Source organism: Ooceraea biroi, chromosome 8 (assembly GCF_003672135.1).
Source record: "Ooceraea biroi isolate clonal line C1 chromosome 8, Obir_v5.4, whole genome shotgun sequence".
Lineage (NCBI taxonomy): Eukaryota > Metazoa > Arthropoda > Insecta > Hymenoptera > Formicidae > Ooceraea > Ooceraea biroi.
Window position 1 is genome coordinate 6,375,981 of NC_039513.1, and position 26,339 is coordinate 6,402,319.

General features: G+C 36.5%; 1 protein-coding gene across 2 annotated transcripts in view; it reads right to left on the reverse strand.

Annotated features, from left to right (window-relative positions):
* LOC105287869 overlaps positions 1-26,339 on the reverse strand; it is an 83,984-nt gene that overhangs the window by 56,596 nt on the left and 1,049 nt on the right. For both annotated transcript variants that reach the window (XM_011353710.3, XM_011353708.3), the window contains exon 2: positions 22,354-22,510. In XM_011353710.3, coding sequence (XP_011352012.1) covers positions 22,354-22,510 — 157 coding nt within the window. The remainder of the gene's footprint in view (positions 1-22,353; positions 22,511-26,339) is intronic.

Consider the following 26,339-nt stretch of genomic DNA (forward strand, 5'->3'; position numbering starts at 1 on the left):
TCATACTTGTCTTCGACTCGAAGACTTCGAGCCTGTTGACCTGCAGTTTCATTTCTCCCGTCATTTATGAGTCAAAGTTTTATTTTTGTTTCATCGTCTACAAGGTGATAATTCCCGTCACTCACATGCGGATAATAATTTACATAATTTACTGTTGCGTATTTTATCTTGTTCTACCTCATTATTTTAATAGATTTCCGTCAATATAATCAATGATATTATGCAAAGTTTAAATTTCTTGATTCGAATTTCGCTTTCAAGGCTAAGCAACGTATCGCATTCTGGAGAATTATATAGAATTCGCGACGTGCCAATGACGAGCGGTTCAGTGAGATTGGCTTTATTTTTTCGTGTACAGCTCGTTAAATTAACACGTTCGTCCATTCGAATGTTCTTTTATTTTAAAAGGCTGTGAGTTACGCTCCATATAATTCTGGTGGTGGGAAAAAAATATTGCGGTCGTTACACGATGGAAATTATCGTACGTTATCGTGTCGCGTTGTAATCTCTGAGTGAGAAGGGTTTTATATTACTGCGAACGTTATATCGCTGTTAACTACTTGTTGCGAGTTGGCGATTTATCACGACAAGTATGGTGTTACGATAGTAGGCACAATTTTTTATGAACTTACTAATTTTATTAACGTGCAATTTCATTGTCATAAGCTGTCATATTAATTTTATTTATTTGGAAATTTGCGTTTATCTTGGTAACAAATCTAGTTTGAAGAAACGTGTTGAATGTTCCAGAAAAAGTATCGATGCATAAAAAATTGTAATTTAACGATTGCAATGTTTTGAGTAATTAACAATGCAATTCTCTGTTAAAATAAATGAGATACTCTAATAACAGTAAAGGTAATAACGGTAAAGAAACAATCCATATCTTGTTATACCTAAAGTTAAGTATATATTTTTCTTTATTTGTAATACTTTATTTGTAATAAGAGTTTGTTTCACAATGTTTTAATCACTATACTTTCTATGTAATTAATAAAAGAGATGTTAAAATTTAAAAATAAAATTTAAAAATAAAATTTAAAATTTAAACTTTAAAATAAAAATATGTAATATTTTTAGAGTTTTAATTTTTTTTATATAGCGATATCATCCCTTTTCCATTTTACCTTTGCTCTTCACTCGTATCAACCAGAAACGGCATAATGATTGACGTCTACTAAATCGCGTGACTGCGTCCCTTCTGACAGAAATGTGAATCGCCATCGTTGCCCAAACAAACTACCCTTGACTACGCGATAAATATGCACGCCCACCTTTTCGCTGGACCAACAATGCACGAACGGGGCATCTCGGTCAAGCCCGCCGGCGTGTTCGATCCCGGGTACCCGATAAAATAACAGAATAATCCCCCCTCGGTATATATATGTATCGTCAGTACTGTAACGCCGCCGGTGGCACATTCAATTCTACGGAATCTCGTATCATCTGATATACACTTAATCCCTGGAGTGGAACAGTGACTGAGGCTGCGATTCCGCAGAGCTACGCAGCGAGAGGGATTTGCCACGGGCAAGGGAGAAGGAGGGGTAAGCACGGTCGACATGAGCGAGCGAGAGAGCGCGGATAAAGGGTCGAATAAAAGCGAGATAAAGCGGTAGCCGGATTGTCCAATAACGTTAGCTGCTGGACATTTTTTTGCGACTAATGAACCGCCAGCTTCATTATTACGCGGCAAATAGCGTACCGCTCGTGAAAAGAATTCGTCCTTACATCGAATCTGCTCGACGCTCGAGCTCAAGAAGATCGAGCTTGGATCCCTTCGCCGTGTCCGTGTGAGAGAAAAATGCACACAATACCCCGGTTCAGTACCAGAATTTTAATTAACCTTTCAACAATTTTCTTTTCACATCTTACAGCCATGCGCCACGATTAATTAACTCCTCCTTCTCCTGCTTTTTAATTATTGATCGTTACAAACTAAGGTGGATCTCTTGCTTTTCCATTTTGCATAGTTATTCATATTTGTGTAACACTCATGTTATTTTGGATACAAGTACTATTCTCATATTACAACTTAAGCATTTCATATTCTGTTATACAATTATATGCAGTTTGGAAATAATATTTCATATAAAACATTTATAGAACTATGTTTATAGAATTATGTTTATCCTACACTAAAACGGCAACTGTTAAATTTTACTGTCAGAATGTGAATTATTTTAGAAACATACTTTGTTATACTAATATCATTTCTTTTTGTATAATAATAGGATCTTTCTAATTTACAGTACTTATTTACATAGGAAATGTAATTTTATCTGATTACAAATGGCTGTTGTTGTGCATGTGATAATTAATCCATATAGAGCAATATCCCTTGGGTAATGCTCTTTAATGCTAAAGCTTTGCGCATCATTGCAAACTACAACCACAGTGATTTTGTTCTATTATGTAAGCGTTACAATGCAAACTATTTAGATTCGTAACACTTTAAAAAACACTTAATTGTAAAAACATTAAATATATTCTAATACTTTAAATAGTCATATTAAAAACAGTACTTTCTCTATATTCTGAAAATATATGCATCGGAATCTTTATATGTGAAAAGCAAGGAAAACGATATAAATTAAAATTGTCGATATTAATATATCTCTATTCTCTGTGACTAACAAATCCTATAAGTTACATATAGAATACATTTATAATAGTTAAAAGTGAATGTGATGATTTGAAAGCAAAATGCAGAAAGACGATATTACAAAAAAATCAATGTGATTTTATGTGAAGATACAAACTATTAAAGCAAATACGAGGAATTCATGTTTCAATCTTATTGATATCACTTCATTTATTTAATTTGAAAGTGATCCATGATAAATTTCTCTTGGAGCATGTAGCATTAAATAGTATTGTAATATTAAAATTTTGGCATTATGACTGCAGAAAATTGTCACGAGAATTCACACGAAGGATCGAACGAAGCTCGAAAATACTGTCGCGAATGTGTTTTCCTGTGAAACTAGCTGGCTCGGCAGATGCATTATGGCGACATGGGTTGAGCATGGCCGCGTGATAAGGAACGTGCTTCGATTTAATGCTCTCGAAATTCCGCGAAACCGGCAAATAACCGAGGATATATCCTTCTCTATTCCCTTCCTCACTTCCCTCTTCTCCTCTTCTCTTTTTTTTTTCTCCCTCTTTTTTAGTTCGTTCTATATATACAGGGTGTCCAGAATTGTGTATGAAGCGTCGTGAGCGGTGAACGCATCGAATGAGAAGAGTCCTTTACCGTTTGAATTTTCGCAAGTTAACGGTATTAATTTTTCGCATATTAGTCGCCTACGCCGAATGCAAGCGCCGAAATGCGACGTAATCACTAGGAGCTGTATGCAAGTGGCAATGGCTGCAGGAGCGACTTGTAATTAACAATTCTCCGCTCGCTAGCACCTCGATCTCTAGGGTCGCATCTCGCCGGCGCTTGCATTGCGGTAGGGGACTAATATAGCGATTTTAATAATTAATACTCGTTACTATTGCGAAAATTTAAAACGGTAAAGGACTTTTCTTCTCAGTTCGATGCGTTCTCGCTCACGACGCTTCATACCATTCTGGACACCTGTATTATACTGTTTCTTATTTTTACGCGAATCTAAAATATAGAGGTTTAGAGAAAAACTATATAAAGTGCATATACTTGCCTTTAGAGTTTGTTCTATAATTGCAGATTGAAACGTTCTGTCCGCCTAACGTCGGCATGTCGTATGCTATGTTGTGTCCCACGATATCGACGACTAGGATATATCCCCCTCGGTTATTTTGCCGGTTTTCGCGGAATTTCGAGAGCATTAAATCGAAGCACGTTCCTTATCACGCGGCCATGCTCAACCCATGTCGCCATAATGCATCTGCCGAGCCAGCTAGTTTCACAGGAAAACACATTCGCGACAGTATTTTCGAGCTTCGTTCGATCCTTCGTGTGAATTCTCGTGACAATTTTCTGCAGTCATAATGCCAAAATTTTAATATTACAATACTATTTAATGCTACATGCTCCAAGAGAATTTATCATGGATCACTTTCAAATTAAATAAATGAAGTGATATCAATAAGATTGAAACATGAATTCCTCGTATTTGCTTTAATAGTTTGTATCTTCACATAAAATCACATTGATTTTTTTGTAATATCGTCTTTCTGCATTTTGCTTTCAAATCATCACATTCACTTTTAACTATTATAAATGTATTCTATATGTAACTTATAGGATTTGTTAGTCACAAGAGAATAGAGATATATTAATATCGACAATTTTAATTTATATCGTTTCCTTGCTTTTCACATATAAAGTTCCGATGCATATATTTTCAGAATATAGAGAAAGTACTGTTTTTAATATGACTATTTAAAGTATTAGAATATATTTAATGTTTTTACAATTAAGTGTTTTTTAAAGTGTTACGAATCTAAATAGTTTTGCATTGTAACGCTTACATAATAGAACAAAATCACTGTGGTTGTAGTTTGCAATGATGCGCAAAGCTTTAGGCATTAAAGAGCATTACCCAAGGGATATTGCTCTATATGGATTAATTATCACATGCACAACAACAGCCATTTGTAATCAGATAAAATTACATTTCCTATGTAAATAAGTACTGTAAATTAGAAAGATCCTATTATTATACAAAAAGAAATGATATTAGTATAACAAAGTATGTTTCTAAAATAATTCACATTCTGACAGTAAAATTTAACAGTTGCCGTTTTAGTGTAGGATAAACATAATTCTATAAACATAGTTCTATAAATGTTTTATATGAAATATTATTTCCAAACTGCATATAATTGTATAACAGAATATGAATGCTTAAGTTGTAATATGAGAATAGTACTTGTATCCAAAATAACATGAGTGTTACACAAATATGAATAACTATGCAAAATGGAAAAGCAAGAGATCCACTTAGTTTGTAACGATCAATAATTAAAAAGCAGGAGAAGGAGGAGTTATTAATCGTGGCGCATGGCTGTAAGATGTGAAAAGAAAATTGTTGAAAGGTTAATTAAAATTCTGGTACTGAACCGGGGTATTGTGTGCATTTTTCTCTCACACGGACACGGCGAAGGGATCCAAGCTCGATCTTCTTGAGCTCGAGCGTCGAGCAGATTCGATGTAAGGACGAATTCTTTTCACGAGCGGTACGCTATTTGCCGCGTAATAATGAAGCTGGCGGTTCATTAGTCGCAAAAAAATGTCCAGCAGCTAACGTTATTGGACAATCCGGCTACCGCTTTATCTCGCTTTTATTCGACCCTTTATCCGCGCTCTCTCGCTCGCTCATGTCGACCGTGCTTACCCCTCCTTCTCCTTGCCCGTGGCAAATCCCTCTCGCTGCGTAGCTCTGCGGAATCGCAGCCTCAGTCACTGTTCCACTCCAGGGATTAAGTGTATATCAGATGATACGAGATTCCGTAGAATTGAATGTGCCACCGGCGGCGTTACAGTACTGACGATACATATATATACCGAGGGGGGATTATTCTGTTATTTTATCGGTACCCGGGATCGAACACGCCGGCGGGCTTGACCGAGATGCCCCGTTCGTGCATTGTTGGTCCAGCGAAAAGGTGGGCGTGCATATTTATCGCGTAGTCAAGGGTAGTTTGTTTGGGCAACGATGGCGATTCACATTTCTGTCAGAAGGGACGCAGTCACGCGATTTAGTAGACGTCAATCATTATGCGTTTCTGGTTGATACGAGTGAAGAGCAAAGGTAAAATGGAAAGGGATGATATCGCTATATAAAAAAATTAAAACTCTAAAAATATTACATATTTTTATTTTAAAGTTTAAATTTTAAATTTTATTTTTAAATTTTATTTTAAATTTTAACATCTCTTTTATTAATTACATAGAAAGTATAGTGATTAAAACATTGTGAAACAAACTCTTATTACAAATAAGTATTACAATAAGAAAAATATATACTTAACTTTAGGTATAACAAGATATGGATTGTTTCTTTACCGTTATTACCTTTACTGTTATTAGAGTATCTCATTTATTTTAACAGAGAATTGCATTGTTAATTACTCAAACATTGCAATCGTTAAATTACAATTTTTTATGCATCGATACTTTTTCTGGAACATTCAACACGTTTCTTCAAACTAGATTTGTTACCAAGATAAAGCAAATTTCCAAATAAATAAATTAATATGACAGCTTATGACAATGAAATTGCACGTTAATAAAATTAGTAAGTTCATAAAAAATTGTGGCCTACTATCGTAACACCATACTTGTCGTGATAAATCGCCAACTCGCAACAAGTAGTTAACAGCGATATAACGTTCGCAGTAATATAAAACCCTTCTCACTCAGAGATTACAACGCGACACGATAACGTACGATAATTTCCATCGTGTAACGACCGCATATTTTTTCCCACCACCAGAATTATATGGAGCGTAACTCAAGCCTTTTAAAATAAAAGAACATTCGAATGGACGAACGTGTTATTTAACGAGCTGTACACGAAAAAATAAAGCCAATCTCACTGAACCGCTCGTCATTGGCACGTCGCGAATTCTATATAATTCTCCAGAATGCGATACGTTGCTTAGCTTGAAAGCGAAATTCGAATCAAGAATTTAAACTTTGCATAATATCATTGATTATATTGACGGAAATCTATTAAAATAATGAGGTAGAACAAGATAAAATACGCAACAGTAAATATGTAAATTATTATCCGCATGTGAGTGACGGGAATTATCACCTTGTAGACGATGAAACAAAAATAAAACTTTGACTCATAATGACGGAGAATGAAACTGCAGGTCACAGGCTCGAAGTCTTCGAGTCGAAGACAAGTATGATAGCGAAAAGTCTCACCGAATGAAGCAAATGAAAAGAGCAAAAGATACGCATATGTAAAACTGATAAATGTGCAAATGCGGGATACAAAGTAGATAAACTAAACTAAAATGTGTCACAATATATCAATGTGTATTAGAGAGCATGAAAATAGTAAACGGAATGATCGGTGTAACTCACTATACAATATGATATGGGAGAATGCATATCAGAAAGAAAAAGCGCATAATAACGGAAGAGTTCGATAAGAAAATAGACAGAAGTCGCAGCAGTATGCGAGAATACGATATATAATTCTACACGAATTTTTCAGCCAGAATACAAAAGAACTTTCGGTTACATAATCGCGTGATTGATGATCAGAATTTTTCGAAACTACAGTAGAATATCTCGGAATAAGGAAAACGTGGAATGTGCTGGAGAACAGAAGATCGTTAGATACGATCTCGTAAAGATCAGTGTAACTAAACCGGTCGCATTGGCTAAACAAAATTCTCCTCGCGTATCCAACCACGCGATATTCCGGGCAAGTGAGAGATACACTCACGAAGCGACTAGAAGCGGCGCGAAACAGCTCGTGGAAGGGTCGAGGTGGATAGATGGAAGAAGGAGAATGTGTTCAGAAGCTGCGGGGAAAGGAGACGCAGCGTGGAGAAACCGAAAGAGAACGAGATGGAGGAGGAAGACCCTCCAATAACAGTCGCTCTCGTATTTCCAACCATTCAGAGCTGAAGGGAACCCACGTCGCCAAAGTGGAATCCCAATCTCGAGCCAGAGAGACCCGCCGCACGATATTTGCACCGACGATTTTCACGAAACTATTTAACGAAGAGGGAAAAGGTGGAAGGAGAGAGAATGAGAGCAAGAGAGGTAAAGAGAGATTCGTGTGCCATCCGTGACATGTTACACATCTTGCCCAAGTGACGTGGATCTTAACCAGATTTATTCGACCTACAGGACTAAGGATCTTCCTTGATCTCTTAACTCGCTATTGGCGCTGAAGTCTCCCTCAATGAAGTCATCAACCGCATGCCTGTGTTTCTTCGTTTACGAAGACACGACGGTGAACTGTGACGCATGATGAGGAAATAGTGGAGACTTTCGTGACCGTCTTTTTTCATTTAAGATTAGCCACGAAATTAGAAATTGTATTTTAACCAGTCACATGAGTTAACGAACATAAATTTTCGCGTGACATTTTCTGACTTGTCTTTAAAAATAATATTATTTGTTCGAGTTTAGAAAATAAGCTGTTCATGAAAATTTTATCTAATCTTTCAATTTCATAATGATATCCGTAATGTTGCGCAGATCATTATAAAGAAATCAAAACTCGATCAAAAACAAATTGTTAAATAAAGTCTTGCTATCTTCCACAGTTATTTATAACGATCGATAGCATCAAAAGTAATTCTCTCTCTTGTCATTTCATTTGCAGTCTTCTACCTCCGTGTAAAACAAAACATTATATATATCTGGCCGTGTCACCCTATCATCTTCATCGAGCATTGCGAGCAGTACGCTTAAAGTTCCTTAATTAAACGGATTGACAGGTACATTACTAAGAGCCGCGTTATCGAGAGATCGATCTGCCATGCGGTGGAAAGATCGACCGCCAGGCACGACCGAATGTATCCTGTTTTTTTTCGCTCTCGTGAATCGCCTGTCCAGAAAGTAACCGACGGCTGTCTTCCTTTGGGTCCCTTCGTAATTCCGTAGCTCAGTCGGTGCCTTTGAGGAGCCACCTTTAAACCGCCTTCGTATGAGGAATCGGATCTTGTATAACAAGAGGAGATATCGAGGAGAAGGTACTGTGCTTTCTCTATCTCCAACGCCGCCGAGATTCCTCCAAGTTGGAAAGACACGGTTGGAGTGTCTTTCTCAACTACGACTGTTCAATTGTATCCTATTCTCGAAATACGCATTAACAGACGTTGAAACGAGCTTTAAAGGGAAAATCCAGCGATCGAGACATTCAACTTGACTGATAAAAAGTCAGTCGATCGAGAAATGCTCGATGATTCCTTGAGCAATCAAATGCTAGACTATTATTGCACAACGTATTAGCTGTCGAGGTTCATCATTCGTACATCCTAAATTTCAAAACAACGCCAAACATCGTCGAGCACGAAGATCCCAAGTCTCCAAGAAAGAATGTATTATTATCTAAATTGCTATTCTCACTGAAAATTCTAGCTAAAGCGTGTCTATTTGAAACGGGTCCTCGAGATGAAAGGATCGCTCGTCTAGACTCTGTAGGAAGAATTATTCCAGAATGCTTACTTTCGCTTATCGTGAAGAGCGTGCTTGAGCCCGGGCTTTATATGCAGAGTGCTTGTTTAATAATCAAGAGACTTCGCGCGGGATGCATCGCGGTGCCGGCATGCCAAGCCGCTTAATCAAAATTCTATCGCATCGAGCGCCCTCCTCGAGTGCCGGATCGTTGTTCCTTTTTTTTCGCCACTTTATGATTCGTCGTCAGGGGTGTACCTGTCAGCAGGCAAACGAGAGTATACCTGCGACGAAGTGATCATTGGATCTTTATTGTTCTTTCTGTGATACGACGAAGTACACGGGTACGTTTTCTGCCCGACAGGTGGAATTTAATATCGTGTATGTATATATATAATACCAAGTATACGGTTACATGTAATACATATATATCTGTGTGTCTCACAATTTATAACTACATTATATGGTAACAGTAAATTATATAACAGGATACGCACATACACATGTACAACACGTGCCGAGCTAACTTGACGGATCTGCTATGAAAGGATTAACGTCATTAACAAATTTCTGCAACGTTGAAAATTACAAATTTTTTTACAATAATAAACAATCAAGAACAATTAGTGAATAAGTGATACATTTATGTGTTAGCAATTTTATAAAATTGAATTGATATAATGTAAGTTAAAAGGAATTTTTATTTTTCATATTTTTTAATTTTTCATATTTTTTAAAATTCTTTATTGCATAGAATAATTGTAAAGTTTTATGTCTACTATCTTCAAAGTTAAGGAAAGATGCAGAAATGCAAAAGTTGGCGATAAACAAACAACATTCTCGAAATATGTATAGCTAGTTTCTTTGCGGGACTCCAACAAAACTCGCAGAACTCGCGGGATGCGCATAATTAATGATATTCTTCGCGGCAGGCAATGTGCTCGCGCGAATGCACTTCGTTAACCAGGCAGGAGTATATGGCGTTAATAAATTTTCCTTAGCCTCCGCAGTGGAGTATTCACGCTGGGACAGGTGGTAATATGCTAATTAGGATTCTCTTAAACCTGTTTACGGCTATCTTATGAAATTGATAAGATAGCACGAAACCTGAACAGATCGACCTCGTCTAGTTGTACACGCGCACATTCCTTCTGCCTTATGGAATGGAAGTTCTCATTCAATTTATACGATGCATAGATACGCACTTGTCGCTACCACATGCGCGGATACCATCATAACGAATAGCCATCATATATCTTGCAGAGAGCACGTCGCAGCAATCCTCTATATTAGATTGTTGTGTCGAAACAAGCCATAGAATTACTAATTTCAAAATGAAAAATATGCAATCGTAAAATTGAATGAGAATTCCATCCATAAGGCAGAAGGAATGTGCGCGTGTACAACTAGACGAGGTCGATCTGTTCAGTTTCGTGCTATCTTATCAATTTCATAAGATAGCCGTAAACAGGTTTAAGAGAATCCTAATTAGCATATTACCACCTGTCCAGCGTGAATACTCATGCGAGAGCTATCCTAATTAGCATATTACCACCTGTCCCAGCGTGAATACTCCACTGCGAGAGCTAAGGAAAATTTATTAACGCCATATACTCCTGCCTGGTTAACGAAGTGCATTCGCGCGAGCACATTGCCTGCCGCGAAGAATATCATTAATTATGCGCATCCCGCGAGTTCTGCGAGTTTTGTTGGAGTCCCGCAAAGAAACTAGCTATACATATTTCGAGAATGTTGTTTGTTTATCGCCAACTTTTGCATTTCTGCATCTTTCCTTAACTTTGAAGATAGTAGACATAAAACTTTACAATTATTCTATGCAATAAAGAATTTTAAAAAAAAAAATTAAAAAATATGAAAAATAAAAATTCCTTTTAACTTACATTATATCAATTCAATTTTATAAAATTGCTAACACATAAATGTATCACTTATTCACTAATTGTTCTTGATTGTTTATTATTGTAAAAAAATTTGTAATTTTCAACGTTGCAGAAATTTGTTAATGACGTTAATCCTTTCATAGCAGATCCGTCAAGTTAGCTCGGCACGTGTTGTACATGTGTATGTGCGTATCCTGTTATATAATTTACTGTTACCATATAATGTAGTTATAAATTGTGAGACACACAGATATATATGTATTACATGTAACCGTATACTTGGTATTATATATATACATACACGATATTAAATTCCACCTGTCGGGCAGAAAACGTACCCGTGTACTTCGTCGTATCACAGAAAGAACAATAAAGATCCAATGATCACTTCGTCGCAGGTATACTCTCGTTTGCCTGCTGACAGGTACACCCCTGACGACGAATCATAAAGTGGCGAAAAAAAAGGAACAACGATCCGGCACTCGAGGAGGGCGCTCGATGCGATAGAATTTTGATTAAGCGGCTTGGCATGCCGGCACCGCGATGCATCCCGCGCGAAGTCTCTTGATTATTAAACAAGCACTCTGCATATAAAGCCCGGGCTCAAGCACGCTCTTCACGATAAGCGAAAGTAAGCATTCTGGAATAATTCTTCCTACAGAGTCTAGACGAGCGATCCTTTCATCTCGAGGACCCGTTTCAAATAGACACCTTTAGCTAGAATTTCAGTGAGAATAGCAATTTAGATAATAATACATTCTTTTTGGGAGACTTGGGATCTTCGTGCTCGACGATGTTTGGCGTTGTTTTGAATTTAGATGTACGAATGATGAACCTCGACAGCTAAATACGTTGTGCAATAATAGTCTAGCATTTGATTGCTCAAGGAATCGATCGAGCATTTCTCGATCGACTGACTTTTATCAGTCAAGTTGAATGTCTCGATCGCTGGATTTTCCCTTTAAAGCTCGTTTCAACGTCTGTTAATGCGTATTTCGAGAATAGGATACAATTGAACAGTCGTAGTTGAGAAAGACACTCCAACCGTGTCTTTCCAACTTGGAGGAATCTCGGCGGCGTTGGAGATAGAGAAAGCACAGTACCTTCTCCTCGATATCTCCTCTTGTTATACAAGATCCGATTCCTCATACGAAGGCGGTTTAAAGGTGGCTCCTCAAAGGCACCGACTGAGCTACGGAATTACGAAGGGACCCAAAGGAAGACAGCCGTCGGTTACTTTCTGGACAGGCGATTCACGAGAGCGAAAAAAAACAGGATACATTCGGTCGTGCCTGGCGGTCGATCTTTCCACCGCATGGCAGATCGATCTCTCGATAACGCGGCTCTTAGTAATGTACCTGTCAATCCGTTTAATTAAGGAACTTTAAGCGTACTGCTCGCAATGCTCGATGAAGATGATAGGGTGACACGGCCAGATATATATAATGTTTTGTTTTTACACGGAGGTAGAAGACTGCAAATGAAATGACAAGAGAGAGAATTACTTTCGATGCTATCGATCGTTATAAATAACTGTGGAAGATAGCAAGACTTTATTTAACAATTTGTTTTTGATCGAGTTTTGATTTCTTTATAATGATCTGCGCAACATTACGGGATATCATTATGAAATTGAAAGATTAGATAAAATTTTCATGAACAGCTTATTTTCTAAACTCGAACAAATAATATTATTTTTTAAAGACAAGTCAGAAAATGTCACGCGAAAATTTATGTTCGTTAACTCATGTGACTGGTTAAAATACAATTTCTAATTTCGTGGCTAATCTTAAATGAAAAAAGACGGTCACGAAAGTCTCCACTATTTCCTCATCATGCGTCACAGTTCACCGTCGTGTCTTCGTAAACGAAGAAACACAGGCATGCGGTTGATGACTTCATTGAGGGAGACTTCAGCGCCAATAGCGAGTTAAGAGATCAAGGAAGATCCTTAGTCCTGTAGGTCGGAATAAATCTGGTTAAGATCCACGTCACTTGGGCAAGATGTGTAACATGTCACGGATGGCACACGAATCTCTCTTTACCTCTCTTGCTCTCATTCTCTCTCCTTCCACCTTTCTCCCTCTTCGTTAAATAGTTTCGTGAAAATCGTCGGTGCAAATATCGTGCGGCGGGTCTCTCTGGCTCGAGATTGGGATTCCACTTTGGCGACGTGGGTTCCCTTCAGCTCTGAATGGTTGGAAATACGAGAGCGACTGTTATTGGAGGGTCTTCCTCCTCCATCTCGTTCTCTTTCGGTTTCTCCACGCTGCGTCTCCTTTCCCCGCAGCTTCTGAACACATTCTCCTTCTTCCATCTATCCACCTCGACCCTTCCACGAGCTGTTTCGCGCCGCTTCTAGTCGCTTCGTGAGTGTATCTCTCACTTGCCCGGAATATCGCGTGGTTGGATACGCGAGGAGAATTTTGTTTAGCCAATGCGACCGGTTTAGTTACACTGATCTTTACGAGATCGTATCTAACGATCTTCTGTTCTCCAGCACATTCCACGTTCTTCCTTATTCCGAGATATTCTACTGTAGTTTCGAAAAATTCTGATCATCAATCACGCGATTATGTAACCGAAAGTTCTTTTGTATTCTGGCTGAAAAATTCGTGTAGAATTATATATCGTATTCTCGCATACTGCTGCGACTTCTGTCCTATTTTCTTATCGAACTCTTCCGTTATTATGCGCTTTTTCTTTCTGATATGCATTCTCCCATATCATATTGTATAGTGAGTTACACCGATCATTCCGTTTACTATTTTCATGCTCTCTAATACACATTGATATATTGTGACACATTTTAGTTTAGTTTTATCTACTTTTGTATCCCGCATTTGCACATTTATCAGTTTTACATATGCGTATCTTTTGCTCTTTTCATTTGCTTTCATTCGGTGAGACTTTTCGCTATCATACTTGTCTTCGACTCGAAGACTTCGAGCCTGTTGACCTGCAGTTTCATTTCTCCCGTCATTTATGAGTCAAAGTTTTATTTTTGTTTCATCGTCTACAAGGTGATAATTCCCGTCACTCACATGCGGATAATAATTTACATAATTTACTGTTGCGTATTTTATCTTGTTCTACCTCATTATTTTAATAGATTTCCGTCAATATAATCAATGATATTATGCAAAGTTTAAATTTCTTGATTCGAATTTCGCTTTCAAGGCTAAGCAACGTATCGCATTCTGGAGAATTATATAGAATTCGCGACGTGCCAATGACGAGCGGTTCAGTGAGATTGGCTTTATTTTTTCGTGTACAGCTCGTTAAATTAACACGTTCGTCCATTCGAATGTTCTTTTATTTTAAAAGGCTGTGAGTTACGCTCCATATAATTCTGGTGGTGGGAAAAAAATATTGCGGTCGTTACACGATGGAAATTATCGTACGTTATCGTGTCGCGTTGTAATCTCTGAGTGAGAAGGGTTTTATATTACTGCGAACGTTATATCGCTGTTAACTACTTGTTGCGAGTTGGCGATTTATCACGACAAGTATGGTGTTACGATAGTAGGCACAATTTTTTATGAACTTACTAATTTTATTAACGTGCAATTTCATTGTCATAAGCTGTCATATTAATTTTATTTATTTGGAAATTTGCGTTTATCTTGGTAACAAATCTAGTTTGAAGAAACGTGTTGAATGTTCCAGAAAAAGTATCGATGCATAAAAAATTGTAATTTAACGATTGCAATGTTTTGAGTAATTAACAATGCAATTCTCTGTTAAAATAAATGAGATACTCTAATAACAGTAAAGGTAATAACGGTAAAGAAACAATCCATATCTTGTTATACCTAAAGTTAAAGTATATATTTTTCTTTATTTGTAATACTTTATTTGTAATAAGAGTTTGTTTCACAATGTTTTAATCACTATACTTTCTATGTAATTAATAAAAGAGATGTTAAAATTTAAAAATAAAATTTAAAAATAAAATTTAAAATTTAAACTTTAAAATAAAAATATGTAATATTTTTAGAGTTTTAATTTTTTTTATATAGCGATATCATCCCTTTTCCATTTTACCTTTGCTCTTCACTCGTATCAACCAGAAACGGCATAATGATTGACGTCTACTAAATCGCGTGACTGCGTCCCTTCTGACAGAAATGTGAATCGCCATCGTTGCCCAAACAAACTACCCTTGACTACGCGATAAATATGCACGCCCACCTTTTCGCTGGACCAACAATGCACGAACGGGGCATCTCGGTCAAGCCCGCCGGCGTGTTCGATCCCGGGTACCCGATAAAATAACAGAATAATCCCCCCTCAGTATATATATGTATCGTCAGTACTGTAACGCCGCCGGTGGCACATTCAATTCTACGGAATCTCGTATCATCTGATATACACTTAATCCCTGGAGTGGAACAGTGACTGAGGCTGCGATTCCGCAGAGCTACGCAGCGAGAGGGATTTGCCACGGGCAAGGGAGAAGGAGGGGTAAGCACGGTCGACATGAGCGAGCGAGAGAGCGCGGATAAAGGGTCGAATAAAAGCGAGATAAAGCGGTAGCCGGATTGTCCAATAACGTTAGCTGCTGGACATTTTTTTGCGACTAATGAACCGCCAGCTTCATTATTACGCGGCAAATAGCGTACCGCTCGTGAAAAGAATTCGTCCTTACATCGAATCTGCTCGACGCTCGAGCTCAAGAAGATCGAGCTTGGATCCCTTCGCCGTGCCCGTGTGAGAGAAAAATGCACACAATACCCCGGTTCAGTACCAGAATTTTAATTAACCTTTCAACAATTTTCTTTTCACATCTTACAGCCATGCGCCACGATTAATTAACTCCTCCTTCTCCTGCTTTTTAATTATTGATCGTTACAAACTAAGGTGGATCTCTTGCTTTTCCATTTTGCATAGTTATTCATATTTGTGTAACACTCATGTTATTTTGGATACAAGTACTATTCTCATATTACAACTTAAGCATTTCATATTCTGTTATACAATTATATGCAGTTTGGAAATAATATTTCATATAAAACATTTATAGAACTATGTTTATAGAATTATGTTTATCCTACACTAAAACGGCAACTGTTAAATTTTACTGTCAGAATGTGAATTATTTTAGAAACATACTTTGTTATACTAATATCATTTCTTTTTGTATAATAATAGGATCTTTCTAATTTACAGTACTTATTTACATAGGAAATGTAATTTTATCTGATTACAAATGGCTGTTGTTGTGCATGTGATAATTAATCCATATAGAGCAATATCCCTTGGGTAATGCTCTTTAATGCCTAAAGCTTTGCGCATCATTGCAAACTACAACCACAGTGATTTTGTTCTATTATGTAAGCGTTACAATGCAAACTATTTAGATTCGTAACACTTTAAAAAACACTTAATTGTAAAAACATTAAATATATTCTAATACTTTAAATAGTCATATTAAAAACAGTACTTTCTCTATATTCTGAAAATATATGCATCGGAATCTTTATATGTGAAAAGCAAGGAAAACGATATAAATTAAAATTGTCGATATTAATATATCTCTATTCTCTTGTGACTAACAAATCCTATAAGTTACATATAGAATACATTTATAATAGTTAAAAGTGAATGTGATGATTTGAAAGCAAAATGCAGAAAGACGATATTACAAAAAAATCAATGTGATTTTATGTGAAGATACAAACTATTAAAGCAAATACGAGGAATTCATGTTTCAATCTTATTGATATCACTTCATTTATTTAATTTGAAAGTGATCCATGATAAATTTCTCTTGGAGCATGTAGCATTAAATAGTATTGTAATATTAAAATTTTGGCATTATGACTGCAGAAAATTGTCACGAGAATTCACACGAAGGATCGAACGAAGCTCGAAAATACTGTCGCGAATGTGTTTTCCTGTGAAACTAGCTGGCTCGGCAGATGCATTATGGCGACATGGGTTGAGCATGGCCGCGTGATAAGGAACGTGCTTCGATTTAATGCTCTCGAAATTCCGCGAAAACCGGCAAAATAACCGAGGGGGATATATCCTAGTCGTCGATATCGTGGGACACAACATAGCATACGACATGCGACGTTATGGCGGACAGAACGTTTCAATCGTGCAATTATAGAACAAAACTCTAAAGGACAAGTATATGCACTTTATTAATAGTTTTTCTCTAAACCTCTATATTTTTAGATTCGCGTAAAAATAAGAAACAGTATATATACAGGGTGTCCCAGAATTGTGTATGAAGCGCTCGTGAGCGGGTAGAACGCATCGAACTGAGAAGAAAAGTCCTTTACCGTTTTGAAATTTTCGCAATAGTTAACGAGTTATTAATTATTAAAAATCGCTATATTAGTCCGGCCTACCGCCGAATGCAAGCGCGCGGCGAGATGCGACCGCCTAGAGATCGAGGTTGCTAGGCGAGCGGAGAATTGTTTATTACAAGTCGCTCCTGCCTAGCCATTGCCACTTGTAATAAACAATTCTCCGCTCGCCTAGCAACCTCGATCTCTAGGCAGTCGCATCTCGCCACGCGCTTGCATTCGGCGGTAGGCCGGACTAATATAGCGATTTTTAATAATTAATAACTCGTTAACTATTGCGAAAATTTCAAAACGGTAAAGGACTTTTCTTCTCAGTTCGATGCGTTCTACCCGCTCACGAGCGCTTCATACACAATTCTGGGACACCCTGTATATATATGAAATTAAAATTATAAGTATTATTAATAATAATTTAATAAGATATTGCATATCAGAAGATAAAAAAAGAATTTCGCCAGATAATAAAAGAATTCTTTAATCGAAAGACTTTAAGGAAGTCCTCATCATGCTCGTTTGCTTGAAAACAAATTTTGCAGAGTCTTGCCCGCTGAGTTATACGAGAACGCATCGCTTTTTATTGATCTATTCGAGCTCTATTCTAGTGGAGCAAGCAAATTAGTGCTTTTACCCACAGAAATGCGTTACATAACAGTTACGCTTTCCGGCGATTGGCATTGAGCTTTTCACAATGCTGAACACGCGTTCATGTGTGGATGGGTTCTCGCGACGCGCTTCTCGAGTGTCAATTAAAATATGCGATGGAAAATATCGAAACAATGAATCTGCCCGTCAGCAGATCAATGTATCGAAATCGATGTGTGCTCCAGCGATTTTCGCTTTGTTCCCACATGTTTCTCCTCTTTTTTTCACAACTAACGCGCATTGTTTTGGATTGCGTTGAAGCTTGGCGTCGGTTAAAATGAATTTTCACGGTGTGTTCCTGGTTTGTAAGCGGAGCAACCGCGATAAAGTGAAATTCCGACCGCTCGTCGATCGCTTTTATAAATTTGACTCTTCACACTTGCGTATCATTATCAGGTCAACGTAACGGGAGTTATCGATTAAATGTCCTGTACGAGCTTGTTAAGCCTCATTAGAACAAGCGATATACATTTAAACGATACTTTATCAATGAATATTTGTATCCGATTATCGGATCAAAAGTTTACAATAAAACGCTGCAGCATGCGAAATTCACAAAATCAACTAAAATATGTATTAAACATTGTCACATAAATTACTTATATTGCCTCAGTAGAATAAAATATATTAAAATGTACGTTCGTAAATTTATATGAAAATTTGACGAGTCACAATATACGCGGTATGAGATTCATGCTTAAAAATACCTTCCATGAGAACAATTCACTTTTTCGTCAGAACTAATCCTTCCTTCTAATAGCATACGCGCATACGGTATTACGCGATGCATGCAAAAGATTTTTATATTGTTAGGACTATGCTCACAGCTTCCTCTGCTGCTCGCAGCTTTCTTTTACGTCCTCGTATAATCTTTTTACACTTGCACAATTTCCCTTCTATCATTACAACTCGTGCGGACTTCCGTCTCATTCTCATCTGGCGCTCGTTTAATTTTTCCCGAAAAGCGGCGGGGATTAGTAACTTTCGCTTGGCTGTTTTCTCACGAAGAACGTACCTAACTTTTTTCCCATCGCTGCACTTTATAGTCCAAAAGTGATATCATCGCGACCACCAAATATTTATCCGAAATGTACCAGGCGGCGCCGACGACGCCGACGACGGTCTCTCTCTCTTCGGACACTTTCCCTCGGTAGCGTCCACGTCTAAAGGGGCGTACTTCAGCCTCGAGTACGCTCTTCGACGTTTACGTCTCTCGACGTTAAGCACGCGGATAACAGCTAACTCGCTTTCGAACTAATCTCGCGATCCATGCGACCGCTGCTGTCGGACCGACAGTTTAAATCTCGCTCGTTTCGGGCGCCGGTTTTATCGCCCGTGACTCTCGTTCTCGCGACTCGAGGGAATCCATAACGACGTCGTCACTGTTTATTATCTTGGAGATGAGATAGTTCGACTTTCGTTGTGATTTTTACAATATTTCTTTGCGCACATTCGACAGAACGTTGGTTTACTTCTAACTGTCGCGATGCTCCACGACAATGTATAACATTTCCGTGGATACATCGATTGATACGATTGATGGAACGTGAATAAATCGATTGGTGATTAATCTTAGATTAGCTGATTAGATAACATTTCTTGTTAGTCCGGATTTTGTTAATAGCTCATAACTGCTCTTAAGTATTCATTCATTATTTTTTTTCATTAATTCTTTTCAACATTTTTATAAATTTCACTTTTCGTTATATTTGAATCGTGTGTTATCTTTCTATAAAATGCTATAAAATTAATTTTTGATGGAATTTCCGTAAATCGTGGAACGTTGCTTTGTGTTATTATTTATCATCGACTCGCTTCGTATATGGATACGGAGCGTTATGTAAATCCTATGGAAGATGCGAACGGATTCTGGTATCAAAGTATATCGTCGTCGCGAATAAGCTGGGATACCACAAAACCTGACGATGCATCGCCACGTGTAACATCATGCACGTCTGATCTTACGTTTTGCATTTATTTTATCCTGTTCGTCATAGCGTGATCGAAATTTTCACCATTATGATAGAAACGCTATTTGGCGGAAGCTCATTTTTCTCCAAACTGCCTCACGCTAAGTTCAGATAAAATAAACCTCCAATAGAGACTTTATACTCCGTAGGTGCATAAGAGATTCCCATATTTTCCCGCATTTTCTTGAATTTATAAATTCTTCATTGAATCTTTCATCCAAAGTTCCTTTCAATATATTATATTTGCTCTATATAGATTCCGAGATTGATGCATGTTTCATTCATTACTATTCACGTAATATCCAAATCAATGTTTATACGCCATATATCAGTATTATGCAGATCCATATTTATGATATAATTCATCCTTCCTAATAAATAATTTATGCATTACATCCGATAACTATTCACAGCAAAACATGAGGAATGTTAAATGTAAATAGGAATTACAGTGTCTCAATGCATAAAACAGTTTTTATTTTTTTGCATCGCGTGTGTCGTAGCAGATAGTGCTGATGACGAGCCAAACTGCTGAGATTAAATTTTAATTCCTTTCGCGTGGCATAAATATGAATTTTATTTCCTTTTAGTGACGGTCTAAGATAACAATAAAACTCATTTTTTGACAATCGTTCTGAAAAATATGTTATAAGAAATAGTAATAAAAATATTTGGAATAGTAATATTTACCTATTCGTGTAATATTTAACTATTCGTGTAATAGAGACTGTACAATATCCAATAGAATATCATCGTAGAAAAAGTCGATAAAAATATCTGTTCAGCAAAACGCAATTCGCGAAATAACGTTTCCATAACTGCGCTTGATTTCCGAACGTAGTATGAATGCATATTCCGTGAATTAAAATAAACAATACCTCACTTCCACCTGCTGGTTCGTACAAATCCATAAAGGATACTTGGAGGAAAAAAGTCAGGCAGAACGTTCGAACATATCGATCATGTTCGCTGGTTCGAGAGTTTCGGGAGATTTCTACCATGTCTCTACACGTTGTTTTTGTGGAGACCAAAACACACGAAAGCAAGATAAAATTAAAACGAATTACATCAAAAGGGATATCGAAGAGGATTTAATTTCAGATGAATCCTCGTTTGCAATGTACGTCACGCGCGAAAAGATCCACGTTGGATGAAACCTCGAGATTTCATCCAACAGCGAAGGCGGCAAAGCGAAATACAAAGCGTCTAGCTAACAAATTCAAACGAATTCGATAATGAATTCGTGACAAACCGACCGTGCGAGTTCTCCTTGTTGTAGGCTCTTTCAGACGGTTTCTTTCCAAGATCGAATAGTGACGCATCTATGGATTATTGGCAAATAATTCCACTTGCTCATCGATGCGAATATCGGCATCTACGATAATCGATAACCCTTTTACCGTTAAGCTAATACAAAATAATGATGTACAAAGTGATTCTACGATAGTTGAAGAAATAAAAGATTTGTAAGATGAAAAGGCATTTTTTACACAGACACAGTTTATGCATTCACGCGAATAAATTAAAACTTAATTTTTCTAGAATTAAATATTCCTAAGTCTCGCATGTTTCATAAAATGTTTATGCTGCGAAACAATCTGATGAATAAGATTTGATTGAAAGGTACGTTCTGATAATTGCAAAATTGTGAAGTAAAATAAAATGTACGCAACTGATTGCTACATTTATGTTAATTATGGAAAGGTTGAAATACTACGGGTATGTTTTAGTATGTATTCAATGTTCATGCTGCGGTAAGCGTTTTGTTGGAAACACGCGCACTAGTTCTCTCAAATTGGCACAATCAAGAGACATTAAGTGGTTGATCGACTATTTAAAGCGACACGTTTAAGTCTCGAGACGTCGTACTGCGGTTCTTCTCACCACAAGGTGCCTGTCGGGGGCCATTAACCTCATTACCCACGCTTAACTCGTTCACGTCAGGGTACATACTTACTATAAGATACTGTAAACGATTAAAAGATTTTTTCTTAGAAAATCTAAAATAATAAATTAAAATAAAATAACAAAATAATTGATATTTACTCTGCATTATCTTGCTTGACTTAATATCAAAAAGTCATTGCAATCATTGTGTAAACTGGAAGAATTTATGCACGCAGCGTATCTAGAATTATTCCTAAAATCATTGATTTCTGTATATTGGAGAATCATATAATCTTAATTGATTAAAGCTCACAGAAAACTATGATAAAAGCGAGGGAAATAATGGATGAGATAATGGGCTGTATTCATCAAAATGATATGCTCCTTTTAATATGTCAATTTATGATGATAGTATCCTTAACGCGATAATATCGTCGGACTATGCCTCTCAAGTGTTTCTACGGGACGGAAATAAGAATCTCGCATACCTGTCGTTGAATGCCGGTGCTTAAAATGAACAATAATAAAAGATCATGCGTGGAAAATTTTCCTACCTTCGTACAAGCATCTCGAAAAGGGCCCTTTCGTGCTCCTGCCTGGGTCCGTAAACCGCACAATAGGGCCAATGATATGCATTCTCGTAAACTCCGACGAGACCGCAGGACGCCGCGGTTGGTTCTCGGCATGTTGTCAAAATGTATTCTGAGAAACCTAGCGAGAGAAGAATGGCGGTTGCAGGTCAAGGGATAAAAAGGCGATATCGAGAATGTGCTTGATCGATGTCTTACTTACCAGAGCTTTGTTAAATTAAGAAATGAGACAGAAATTCCAGAATTGTTTGACGTGATTGAGTTAGTGTTTATGTCATTGGGGGTGTATGTTAGAGAAAAAATATTAAAAATTCTAGATTCTATAAACTTTTTGAATATGTTGAATATAAATAATGTTGAATATAAATGTATGCTCTTATACAATTAAATCTACAATTCTATACAATCACCAATGATTTTATAGCAAACAGTATAAAATAAAAATAATTATTCACTTTCACTAAATTTACTTTTTTATAAATTGTTACTAGATTTATATAACCCGTTATTGATAATTTTATGCAAATGCTAATTATAATTTCACTAATTTATAAATCCCATTTCTATCGTAACATATACATTTCAAAATTGCGAGTTATCTTTTAAATATTTAATGCATAAAGAATTTAAATTCTGCAATATTTCTTTTTGTTAGTTTTCCTGACTAAAATTTATGGTATTTCAAGCTTTAATTTAATTTAATTTTTTACATTATACATTGTAATAATTAAGCTTTAAATTAATATATTGTAATAATTAAGCTTTAAAATCATAATAGGTTAAAATGTATTAAAAATTAAATAAAGGATAACATATCTGCTTGCATAATAAATAAAAAAAAGCATAATATGCAAAAGGTTTTTTAATTTAAGTAGTTCAAACTTATAAAGTATGATGATCAATATGTAATGTTTAATAGCTGACAGAATTTATTATTGCTAACTTTTTTATTAAGAAAAAGTCGAGTTTGAAATATTGATTTTCGTCGAACAATCTGAATGACTTGATTCAATGAGTAGAAAGTTCAAATTCAAGATCACATTATTCATGACATATGCGTAATTAATTTCTGTGTCTTGTAATTCATATCGCTCTTTCTCATAATTTCTCTTTTTCAGAGCTTCTCATATTTCATACCACGTTTTATAATGGGAACACGAATATAGCTTTATGTTTGCCAAGTGTAACATGTTTAACAAATTCTTTCGCGTTAATTTAGCTAAAGTACGTATCACAAAAGTTACAATTTTCAACAGAATTCAATGGCTGATATGATTTTTGTTCGCGGGAAATAATGCAAAAATGCTTTCTAACGATATACCTGTGTTATTCTTTATATGCCAATGCTACCTTGCTGTGCTACAAGTTGTCTTAAGGCAGTCGGTCGAGATACCGAAGTCATTAAAGAAAACGTCACTGCGAGATTCGTCGTAGTTATCAGTGGTAGCTGCATGTGCGTGCATTCGAGCGATGGCAGAAAACGGAGGCTCTAGGTGGTCTCCACGGCGGTGCAGTCATAATTTCTTGCGCCACTTTTGAAACGGATTCCTCCTCGCTCCTATCGGTACGCATGCAACACGAAAAAGGAGCACTCGACAAGAAGATCCTGGCGAATAACGACCGTTTGCTTTTGTCGGTACCTTTCATATGTATACAAAGCGACATCACGTAGGATCAACTCGGCTGGCTCTCGCTTACTTATGTATTTATACGATGATATTTGAATAATTGGTCACCCAATAAGCCCACTGCTTAATAAGCGGCCAACTTGCCTCGTGTGATTAATGCTGAAAGGAAGAAAAGAAAGAAAAAATAAAGAATTTTGAAAAAAACATTTTGTATTAAATATATTAGGAATGGAAGTAAAAAGATAATAACTACATATTATTATCATTTTATAACGTATCTATTTATCCAATTTTTATATTTCTATTAAAGATATTTTTTATTATTCTTGACATTTTTCTAGCTTTTTCTGCTTTGCAAAGAAAATCATAGGATATTTAGTGAAGACATTAAATGCCACGATAAACAGAATGGGGGATTTAGAGTGCAAGGCATCTTAGTATAATTCGTACATGTATGTACATTAAATATAAGCTGCTTATTTTAAAGGTGTGGTAGTTTCAGTTTCAAAATCTTGGTAAATAAATATACTGCAGCAGTTTGCATACTCACTTCATTAAAATTTATACACAATGTTGCAAAACTGTGCTTTATTTGCACTCTACTTTGAACATAAACCAGTATATATATATATATATATATTGCATTATTTCCTGATCTTTAGCAACAATTCAGAAACATTGCAGACATGTATTCTATTAATAAGGTAGCTTATTATAGGATAAACAGAACACGTTATAAGTTAAAGAACTTTGTTAATAAAATGTAATAAAATATGGATAATAAAAAAAAGAGTTTCTTTTGTCCAAAGAAATTTATCTAATATGTCATCTTTGTCTAAATGTCTTTATCATTACGTTATTAGACATAGCGTCATTATCTTTATCAATATGACATTATACAGCGAGGAATTTTCTTGTGGTGAAGCGGTATATGTATTCTCATCAACTGGGACAAGCAAATCACGTGAGTGCACCTGCTGGGTAGACGTCAGAAGAGCTAGGATAACTTTCAACATGAGCGTACGAGCTACCTCATCTGGAAATGCTTTGTTGCATCTTAAGTACGACATGGAAACGTGTTAACGAGTATTTAACATAAATTTTGGCAAAAATTTACAAGAAAGATTATTTTTATACACGGTTTAATAGGAACCTAAGAGTATTATATTTTAATAAATTCCTTTTGGGATTTCCATCATTTAACCTTTGAGCTGGCTTTGAGCTTAATTTATGATTCAGAATTGTTGCTCGTTAATATCTACCTATTTTCTTTAGATATATTAAAGACAAATAATCGATTTTTTTTCGCGTGCGTTTGTTGCGTGACGCAAATTTGAGATACGGATCAAGGAGCGTAACCAGTATATCCGCTTTGCCGGTTTATAAAAATGCATGCGTACCTTGGCGAGCGCATCAAGAGGGAATGCCGAGATACACCCTCCCTGCGTGTGTACATATCGACAACTCGCGAGAGTACATGCTCTCTCGACATACTCAATGCAGATATTCAACAAGACCGCAAACAGTGGGAACGCCACGCTCCGGGAATAAAACGACGCTGCATGCACGACGCCCTTGTAACGTGCAAAAAAATGCATGGAACATGGCAGAATAATGCGTTCAATCCGCGAATGCTCCAATTATTCGCAAGTACGGTGACATTTTCCGCGTTTTGCGTAATCGGAAACCGTACTCGTATACCACCCGCGTATTATTTGCAGCAGAAGTAATATGTTGTTTCAAGAAGCTACGAATGATAATCTGCGACACGTAATTTGCGTTCTATTTATAATTCCCTTCTCCTTTTCCGTTCGATATTATAAATTTATATAAATTTTCAGGACGCAATATTCATATTTCTTTGTGACTCGGTACTTCAGTCGTACAATTGCTCATGGATCAATCCATTTGATGATAAAATATACATAACAATAATGAATGCAAAAGTCTCAAATGTCAGTTTCCGTACTGCAAAAGCTTTGGAAGATGCACATCGATTATTGAGAGTGTTACAGTTCTGGCTCTTGCATATAGAATATTATTTTATATATATGTACGCTACGTTAATAACTTTCCTTATGCTGACATAAATGTTATATGTTATATAACGTTTATATATTCCCATTATGTTATGTTATATAATGGGAAAACTGTTTTCAATTATTATTTTTAATTATTAACTCTGATTCTTCTTATTGAATTACACCCGAACGTTACTCTTGCCCTTGTTATTATAAACTCAACATTTATTCGGTTAATTTCTTGAAAAAGAAAGGTTAAACAATTATTTATATGAAATATGTAAAATATTTACATGTATAT